Source organism: Onychostoma macrolepis, chromosome 11 (genome assembly GCF_012432095.1).
Source record: "Onychostoma macrolepis isolate SWU-2019 chromosome 11, ASM1243209v1, whole genome shotgun sequence".
In the NCBI taxonomy this organism is placed as follows: domain Eukaryota; kingdom Metazoa; phylum Chordata; class Actinopteri; order Cypriniformes; family Cyprinidae; genus Onychostoma; species Onychostoma macrolepis.
Window position 1 is genome coordinate 21,554,999 of NC_081165.1, and position 10,175 is coordinate 21,565,173.

The window sequence follows — 10,175 nt, forward strand, 5'->3', positions numbered from 1 at the left end:
CAAAGAAAAACAAAACAACAACAACAAAAAAGACATTGTCTTTGAATGTGTAGGGCAAGGAACTTCCATTTTACATTTGAAGTAATGTAGGCTCCTTCATCGATTTTATTCGACTATTCGATTTTTAAAAATCCTCGACTTAATTTTGCTCGCGTCGACTAACCGGCAAATACCGGAAGTGGCGCATTTCACAGACAAGAATCCATAAAACACATTATTAGGCTGTTTTCCAAGGCTGTGTATGATATATTAAACCCATTTAAATTAAGCATAATTGTGAATTCACAAACGCTATTTAATTAAATTATATGCGATGCCGTTCTAATACAGTACATGCACTTTAATTATGTACATGCGTGTAGGTTAAGTACGTGCGTCACACAGAGGCTCCTTTCACAGTAGCTCCACAGGAACTGTTATCATTTACATGTGTGGAGCGTCTCAAACTCTATCTCTGCATGTTGTTGTGAGTTTGGGTTTATTATAACATTCATCTGGGAACGCAAAGTGCGCCATTTCATCAGATTTGTAAGGTAAATCATTTATAAATCTACGCAAACACAGGAGAATACATCGTGGTTTCAAAAGCTCAAAAAAATAAAAGCTCAAACCCTCACTCTGAGTTTACACGTGATGTCCACATATTCATTTAATTACAATGGCTATAGCATTTCTCTACTAACGAAATGGCCAAATATTAAAGATTAAGTGGACATTTGAATTAAATGGTGCTTGGTCAATATTAAACAAGGATTAGATCGCCCAGTAATGTGTAAAAACAATCGTCAGGCCGATGGCGCCCCCTTTAGGCCTTTGTTGTAATGCGTAATGTACATTAGCTCTATTGTTTATGAACAGTTTTGTTCAATGAAACCATATGATTTCTTGCTTTTGATACTTTATTTGAATTAATTATTAATGCATCATTGCTATTATATATGTATTTTAAGTAATTTTAAAGGCTATTGTTCACTTAAATCTATTGTTATTACCACAAAAATAAATAATATTATATATATATATATATATATATATATATATATATATATATATATATATATATATATGTATATATATATATATATATATATATATATATATATATATATATATATATATATAAAATTATAGGGCCCTATGAAATCCGTTTTATTTCCAAATTCAGTTTTTCCATTTTCATTTTTTGTTTGCCATTATTTTCTGGATTCCATTTTAATGGTTCCATTAAATTTTAATAATTTTTTTATTTATTTATTTTTTTTAGAAATACTGCACATTTACATTTTTTCCCCCTAAATAAATTCTGTTAAATAATATTTCTGATAAGTACTCCCTTAAAAAGTGTTTTTTATTTATTTATAATTTTATTATTAGTAGACTAGAACATGTGGATATGTTGTCATTCTTACACTATAATACTGAACTTTGATTTCAGTGATTTGGACTATGAGATGGACACTTGCTGCTTGCACTGTTGCACTTTACTTTTGCTTTAAAAAAAGGATTTCATAGAAATTTGGATTTCATTTGGTTTAATAAAAAATTGTTTAATAAAATATTCTTAAGTAAAATTGTTGATTTTTTTGTTGTTGTGGGAAAATAATTGTTTAGATTAATCGATTAATCGATAAATTTGTCAATAGATTAATCGAAATAAAAATAGCCGTTAGTAATGTTTTTATTTATTTGACCTAGTAACAGTCCAAATAATATTTCAGTACACATGATGACATTCAATAAGCATCTTGTAACGTAGGCTAATTTTCTTATAATCAACTTCAGCAGACGAACATCGCCTTGAAAACACGCAGAATTTATTTTCATCACATTGTCCTGTGCATGTCTGCAGTTTTGTATTTTTTATTTGGAAAGAAGTGTACTTAATTAAATGCTAAAATGAATCTGAGACATCACTTTACCATTTTTCTTATTTATGTACTCACTAACATACATGCCAGTTGTTAAAAAAGTCATATGAAGTGTCACCCACTAGGCTATTAGTATGCACACATTTTACGCCTACGCAAATTGTAACACTAGAATCGTGCCTGTCCTCATAGTCCAAAAAAAAAAGACTCACCTTCGTTTGAAGTGTTTTAATAGTTTTTTTTTTTTTAAGTAATAAAATAAAATTAATAGCCTATTAATAAAAATGAAAATACAACAGCTCACATTTCATCCGACTGACATACAATAAGTTCTCAGGAGATGAATGAATGGAGATAATGAAACGCAACTGATCGCTTATTATACGGGACAGTTGGTAATCCTTATAAGGACATCACTAAAAATAATGACAACGTAGTTCACACTGCAGTGAGGCAGATGCTGGTTCGGCTGCGCTCTGTTGGATTCAGGTCAGTGAAAGATTCATCAGACTGTTCCAAATCAGTCTTTTCAAACTACTAATTTCACGAACTGGCTCATTTGTGCAGTCATTTTGTTAATTAAAATATGTTTGTACCGGATTATGAAGAATGAAAGACTTTTATTTTGAAAATGACATTGTGCGTCAGGTGGATTGCAGCTTTGCCTTGTCATAAGGTTGCACATTTCACTTCCAATGTTTATGACAATATGGCGGAAGGAGAGGAGCCGTAAGTGAAATTTTATCCAAAACTGCACATAAATCCCTCGTAACAGTGCTTGTAGTTCAATCAACAGGACGCAAGAACGTTAACTTGCGGGTAGCAGAGCATGAATGAACCTTCTTTTATTCTCTCTTTTTAGGGAGAAGAAAAGAAGGAGAATAGAGGAGCTGAATGAGAAGTTAGTGAAATGAAATATAAGAATTTAGATGTGGCAGCCAGCAGGTTTGCTTTGGGAGGTGTTGATTCTTATAATGAGCTTCATCTGTACTGCAGATATTGTTCAGACATTATTTTGAACGGCTCTCCGCATATAGGCCTACTGTACATAAAATAATGTAATCTATCTGAAAGCTCGGTGAAAGCTTGCGAAACCGCCAAACACTGCTGTTTGCACACATGCCATAATGTTCTTTCATAACATTTAATATAAAACACTTTCTTATTATTAATTATGAAATTTTACCTAAATTCAGTGCCATTTAAGCCATACCTTATGTACTTAAAAAAAAAAAAAAAAAAAAAAAAAGTATGTTATATATTACCCTGGACCACAAAACCAGTCATAATCATAAATTAGTCATTAAATACAGCATCTGAAATCTGAATAAATATGCTTTCCATTGATGTATGGTTTGTTATGATAGGACAATATTTGGCCGAGATACAACTATTTGAAAATCTGGAATCTGAGGGTGCAACAACATTGCCCAAATGTTGTCCAAATGAAGTTCTTAACAATGCATATCACTAATCAAAAATTAAGTTTTGCTATATATGGTAGGAAATTTAAAAAATATCTTCATGGAACATGAGCTATACTTAATATCCTAATGATTTTTGGCATAAAAGAAAAATTTATAATTTTGACCCATACAATGTACTGTTGGCTATTGCTACCAATATACCCGTGCGACTTATGACTGGTTTTGTGCTCCAGGGTCACGTATGTGAATGTGTTTTGTAATTACTAAATAAACTGAGTAAGGAGTGTGCTGTATTTCTAAGCATCTGTATTTCTCCACAGTATGGTTGTGGATGGAGGGAGTGGGGATCGCACTGACTGGCAGGGAAGATGGGACCATGTCAAAAAGTTCTTAGAGAGAGCTGGACCCTTCACTCATCCGGATTTTGAACCCAGCACTGAGGTATGACATAAATCTCAATGCACTCTGTTATTCTAAATATAATATATAATATAATTCAATGTAATATATATTTCACACCCCATTTAAAAATGTTTAATCAGTCAGTCACAGAGTTCAGCTTTGGAGGCATTTTATCAGAACAGTTAATTTTATTTTTTCAATTCATTTTGCTTTGCGTAAATTACTTATCAATTACTTTACCAAATTAAATAAATAAAAATAAGTTTTACAGCAAGAGCATTTTTCCTATAAATATACATGCCTGATAGGACAGAGGTTATCATGGAGTTATTACATTAGTGTAACAGATAAAGATTCATGCTGAAAATGATTATGTGCGTAGGGTAATTTTTCTTCTGTTTACCTCTTTTTTTTTTTTTTTTTTTTTTTTTTTAATTATTATTATTTTTTAGCTTTATGCAGAATATTTGATTGGGTTCTGTTCTGTCACATATATATATATTTAGAATTACAGTTCAAACAGCTGATAAAAACATTAATAAACAATAATCCACCACATAATCCACAATAATAAACAATAATCCACCATAAAGGACTGTAGTTTTTGAGCTATTTTATCTTCATGAGATCGGTTTGTTGTAAAACCTGAATGTTACTCTACTCTCTTCTCTTTTCATAAACTGTGCACATCTTCTTCTAGTCTCTCCAGTTTTTACTGGACACATGCAAAATTCTGGTTATTGGAGCTGGTGGACTTGGTTGTGAGCTGCTCAAAGATCTGGTACAGTTTTTGTTGTGCTGTATTTTTTAGACAAATTCTTGTTTGTTCAATGCTTAATGACAGCTGCGATACTCTATACCTTGTAATTACAAAGAGGCTAATTGCTGTGTTTTGTCCTATTGTGCTCATACATGGTGCAATTTTATCACGTAGGCCTTGTCAGGTTTTCGGCACATTCATGTGGTGGACATGGACACCATTGATGTTTCTAACCTCAACAGACAGTTCCTCTTCAGGTTAGTCTTAGTCAGCTGATAGATGTCTTTTTGAGCCTTTTTTTGTTCTTTTTTATTAATGTAAACTGATCGCTGTTGTATCTACAGACCAAAGGATGTGGGCCGACCAAAGGCAGAGGTTGCAGCAGACTTTGTAAATGGCAGGGTCCCAGGCTGCAATGTTGTCCCGTATCCTTCTAAGTGTATTAAATGTTTGGGAATGTTGAAATGCTGCTATATGTTTCTATTTGATACAAGACCGTTCAGAAGTTTGGGGTCAGTAAGATTTCCACAAAAATATTTAGTAGCACAACAGTTTTCAACATTGATCATAATAAGAAATTTTTCTTGAGCACAAAAATCTGCATATTAGAATGATTCTGAAGGATCATGTGACGCTGAAGTCTTGAGTAATGGCAGCTGAAAACCAGCTCTGCCATCAGAGGAATAAATCACATTTTAATATAGGCAAATGCAAAACAGTTATTTTAAATTGTAACAATATTCCAAAATATTACTGTTTTTACTATATTTTGCTAAGTGGAGTGTATATGTTATATTTATGTGTCAAAATATTTGCATTTACCTTAATAAACAATGCAGACATTTTAAGAAAATCCAGGACTTGGATGAGACATTTTACAGGCGTAAATACCCTATAACTCTTTTTCTTTTGTCTAAAATGTCATAGCTTATCTTAACCCAAAATTATAAGTGACAGTTTTGTTCTGTATTGTGAGACTGTTGTTTTCATGTATTATGACACTTTTTGGGGGCAGTTATTGCTTGGAAATCTGAGTAACGTAACTGTTTTTTAATTTTTATTTTTATTATTACGGTCTAGAATTTCACATTGTAGTCTGTGGCCTGGACTCTGTTGTTGCCAGAAGATGGATGAACGGGATGCTGGTATGCGTTTATTGTCCTGAACATCTAACAATCTGTCCGTATAAATGCATAGACTTAAAGTCCTCTCTGTGTCATTTAAATAAAGTCTTTCTATTCTGTGAGAAGTGCTTATATTATAGTATATGCATTTTGTTTTTCACATAGCTATATATTTTATAGCTATATACTGTATATTCACATAGCTAGAAATATGAGATAATGTGCTTGTTAATGTTTACTAATGAACTTTAAAGAAACATTACCTAATGATTGTCAGATCATTATTTTGTAAATTGAAATGCTTACAAATGTCATTAAACTTTCAATTCATATGATCAAGCACTTCTTGAAACTTTTCTATTTGAATATATATATATTAACTAACGATCTGTTAAACATTATATAATGTTTCTTAATGATTTATTAATGAAAGCTATTATATAGTGTTACCTTGTTTTGTCTTTCTCAGTTATCTCTGCTGATTTATGAAGATGGTGTGCTAGATCCCAGTTCCATTATTCCATTAATAGATGGAGGCACAGAGGGCTTCAAGGGCAATGCTCGAGTCATTCTTCCAGGCATGACAGCTTGCATCGATTGCACCCTCGAGCTCTACCCTCCACAGGTGCACACTGGGATTTTGTGTTAAGTTGAATTTCAAAAGCCTTTTGTCATACTCATTTTCGTCCCCTACACAGATCAACTTCCCTATGTGCACTATAGCCTCTATGCCACGGTTACCAGAACATTGTGTTGAATACGTCCGCATGCTGCTTTGGCCCAAAGAAAAGCCTTTTGGAGGTATATCTTATATCTGCATAGAATCCAAAACAACCAGTGCATATTTGGTTATATTGCTGCTAGGTAGTCTGCTATTATTTCACATTTGAATGTGTTTTCCTCAGATGGTGTAGCCCTAGATGGAGATGACCCAACTCACATCCAGTGGGTGTACCAGAAATCTCTGGAAAGAGCAGCAGAGTTCAGCATCACTGGGGTGACTTACAGACTCACCCAGGGTGAGTGAGAAGGGCCTGTCAGTGGGACTTTTTTAGCAATTTTGTAAAATCCTCTCATTTGTAAACCGTTTTGATGGAGACAATGTTCAGAGATACTCTAATATTTAAAATGATTATTTAAAAAAAAAAATCTATACTTTTATTTAGCAAGGATACATTAAAATCTATCATGGTTTCCACACACATATCAGGCTTTCAACATTGATAATCATAATAAATGTTTGTTGAGAAGCAAATAAGCAGTAGAATGATTTCTGAAGGATTCTGTGACAATGAAGACTGGAGTGATTGCTGCTGAAAATTCAGCGTCGCCATCATCAGGGCTGTATCACACTTTAAAATTGATAAAAATATTTTAAAAAGTTATTTTAAATTGTAGTAATATGTATTACGTTTTTATTGTTTTTTGAGCAAATATATGCAGCCTTGATGAGCATAAGAGACTTTATAAAAAAAAAAACTAAACCTAAACTGTAGTGTATAAACCTTGAAACAGAAAATTTTAGGTCCTAGGTTTACTGATTGGGAACCCGAACCATATTGAGAGACCTGAATATCAGCGGAACTCCTAGATGCTCTTTTGACTCAGGACAGTTAGAAACCACCCAGAACAATGTGATACAACAAAATAAAAACACTCAGTATGCAACTGCATACTGTACCAATGCCCTGGCAAGCACCCACAACGCACTAGCATCATGGTGTATAATTTTGCATAGGCAAGCAATATTGTAATTTCTTTTAGAAAATGTCAAAATCAAGTTTATACTTATAATCGTGCACATTGCTGTTTGTAAGTTATTGTTCAGAAGCTCCTATTGTTGATTTTCTACTTCACCTGTGTTTCAGGGGTCGTGAAGAGAATAATTCCTGCTGTGGCTTCTACAAATGCTGTTATTGCTGGTATGCTGACATTGCAAGTGTTCTCTGGTTTAATGATGCTTGAAAGAGTTTTGATTATTTTTGGAAATACAGCTTCTTCCTTTCTTTCACATTTCAGCTGCTTGCGCCACCGAGGTTTTTAAAATTGCCACGAGGTAAGTTATAACAACTTATTTCCCAGGAGAGAGCGTTGAATTCATTGTTCATTCACATGTCTGATTTATTCTTTTACTTCTGCTGAACAGCGCCTATGTTCCCTTGAACAACTACCTGGTGTTCAATGATGTGGATGGGCTGTACACGTACACCTTTGAGGCTGAGAGAAAGGTTAATGATTTGAAAGTGATTTAAAGGACATCACTAAAAAAAAATGACATTAATGCTAAATGTCTCTGTTACATGTGTAGGAGAACTGTTCTGCCTGCAGTCAGGTGCCACAGGACCTGTACTTCCCACCTTCAGCTAAACTGCAGGAGATTCTGGACTACTTGACTGAGAATGTCTCTCTGTGAGTCACAATGTTCATTCATGTTCATCTATGCTTCCCTTTTATCAGATTTGTTTTATTTATTTATTGATTTAATTTACCATAAATGCTACCAAACAATAAACATGGATACTCATACACACATACTGTACAGTCTCATACATGCATGCTTAGAATATTTACCATATAAAATGAAGTGAAGGCAACTAAAGAGAAAATGTATTACAATTTTTAGAGTAGAAGCTCATTGATTATCTAAATTCCTATTCCTAACAATAATGTTTTAAATTAATATATATATTCAGATATTCTTTGATTTTAGAATAATTTAGAACTAAATGAATACATATTTAATACAGCTTTTTTGTTTATTATCATCCTAAATTATGACTATATTAATTAATTAGTTAGATACACTTGCCATTAAATGATCATTTTACTGTATTAGACGAACACATATCAACGAAGTGGCAATACCAAAATAAATGCATAATATCTTCTCCTGTTCTAAACAAAGCCTACTGAAAGAATCAGATTCATCTTGCCACTTACATTTTATTATATTCCTTTTAGTTAAAAAATATTGAATGTGACGGATGTTAAATATGATAAAATGTGTTGTCCTCACTTGTTAACCGTCTTTTCTGAAGCTATTTCCTCCTGTTTGTAATAACACTGAATCCTTTGTCTACTAGCCAAATGAAGTCTCCTGCCATCACTACAACTTTGGATGGAAAAAACAAAACTCTATATTTACAGGTTAGAAAATTTCTAACATGTACCAGACTTGTCATATTTAGTTCACTTAGATTAGGATTTTCTGAACTTGCATTTTATGCTTTAATACATTTGAATCTGTTTGGTTTTATTTTCAGACCGTGGCATCTATTGAAGAGAGAACGCGACCAAATCTAAACAAAATGCTGAAAGGTGATTGAAAGTATATTGTGGTATCATGTAGTATATGCAACTATTTAATAAGTGTATTTCCAAAATATATTGATGTTGTTTAATGTCTTATATGCTGGCAGAGCTTGGACTAGTCGATGGACAGGAACTGGCAGTAGCTGATGTCACCACTCCTCAGACTGTGCTCTTCAAGCTCAACTTCATCTCATAGGACAATGCTTCATCCTTATAGACAGTTACAAGTGGTTCTTGCAGTCATCATCAAAATGAAGCAGCCTTGGAAATATCAGCAGAGACATCACATGCACATGCTCGGCTGGAATCCCTGCAGTTTGTATTTAGATTTTATGGTCAACTCTGTTCATCAAAGACACTTACAGGAGACTTTTGTTTCGTTGTCTTGCAGTGCTATAGTCGTAGGAGTCATTTTGGTGGATTTCTTTTTTATGCAAACTGTTTATCTATTTATTTTGTTGTGCATTCACTGTATCTTGTTCAATGTCTTGTAGAGAAAAAGGTTAATGTTTTGAATTAAATTTGGAAACCATATTTTAAACAAGTATTGAAGTCCTAGTTCGGTAATGCTTTCCTATAAATTTACTGTTACTCGATTTGTGAATAAATGTATTTGATTAAATATTTAAAGAAACTCAAGGTATTAAAATATAAATTCTCTAGAAATTGTAAGCAAATACAGAATGTTGCATTGTCAATGTAATGTTAAGAGATATTAAGTATACTGTACTGTTTTATTCATTTTATGTGGCATTGTCATGTTATACAGGTTTGTAGAAATGTACAATGGAGACACTTATTCACAAGGTCGTCAGACTGACCGTAGTGACTTTATTTCAAAGTTTTTTCAGCCACAGCACTACATACTACAGTGGATCAAATTGTATGTTGTTTGACAAGCTACAAACTGAAATTATTCACTAAGCTACAGTAAAATAATTTTTTGTTTGATAACGTCAATTGCTATATTTAGTGTCCTATTACATTTTTAAAACTATCATACAACAATGCATTAACTACAGTTCATATTTAAGTAAAATATTAATTTAGATTCGTATTAATTTCAGTTAAATATCTTATTAATGCAAGAATTTCGATTCATATTCACTTCATTTTAGTAAACCATTTTTTACTCTATTAATTTAAAATGTTTATTTGTTAAAAGTTTTTAGCAAAATCCCACATTTGTGCATTGGATCGTGAGACCGCATGGTGTCCCCCTTTCAAAAGCAATAAACACCTGTTCGAGTCTGACACAGAAGTCGTGCATACATGCACTTAC

At 32.8% G+C, this 10,175-nt stretch overlaps 1 protein-coding gene across 5 annotated transcripts; it reads left to right on the top strand.

Moving 5' to 3' along the window:
* Positions 1-13: 13 nt before the first annotated feature.
* Positions 14-10,147, top strand: uba3 (ubiquitin-like modifier activating enzyme 3). 5 transcript variants are annotated; one of them, XM_058790753.1, is made up of 18 exons: positions 2,318-2,357; positions 2,731-2,769; positions 3,616-3,736; positions 4,398-4,478; positions 4,632-4,714; positions 4,802-4,882; positions 5,297-5,340; positions 5,538-5,602; positions 6,051-6,206; positions 6,280-6,382; positions 6,487-6,600; positions 7,450-7,503; positions 7,601-7,637; positions 7,728-7,809; positions 7,890-7,990; positions 8,665-8,728; positions 8,845-8,899; positions 9,001-10,147. In XM_058790753.1, exons 1-18 carry the CDS (start codon positions 2,326-2,328, stop codon positions 9,087-9,089), a joined length of 1,401 nt encoding a protein of 466 aa, XP_058646736.1. In that variant the 5' UTR covers positions 2,318-2,325; the 3' UTR covers positions 9,090-10,147. The 5 variants fall into 5 exon arrangements, with proteins under 5 accessions (XP_058646740.1, XP_058646737.1, XP_058646736.1 ...); XM_058790752.1 differs by lacking the exon at positions 2,318-2,357 and adding an exon at positions 2,517-2,597; XM_058790757.1 differs by lacking the exons at positions 2,318-2,357; positions 2,731-2,769 and adding an exon at positions 14-533.
* Positions 10,148-10,175: the final 28 nt, after the last annotated feature.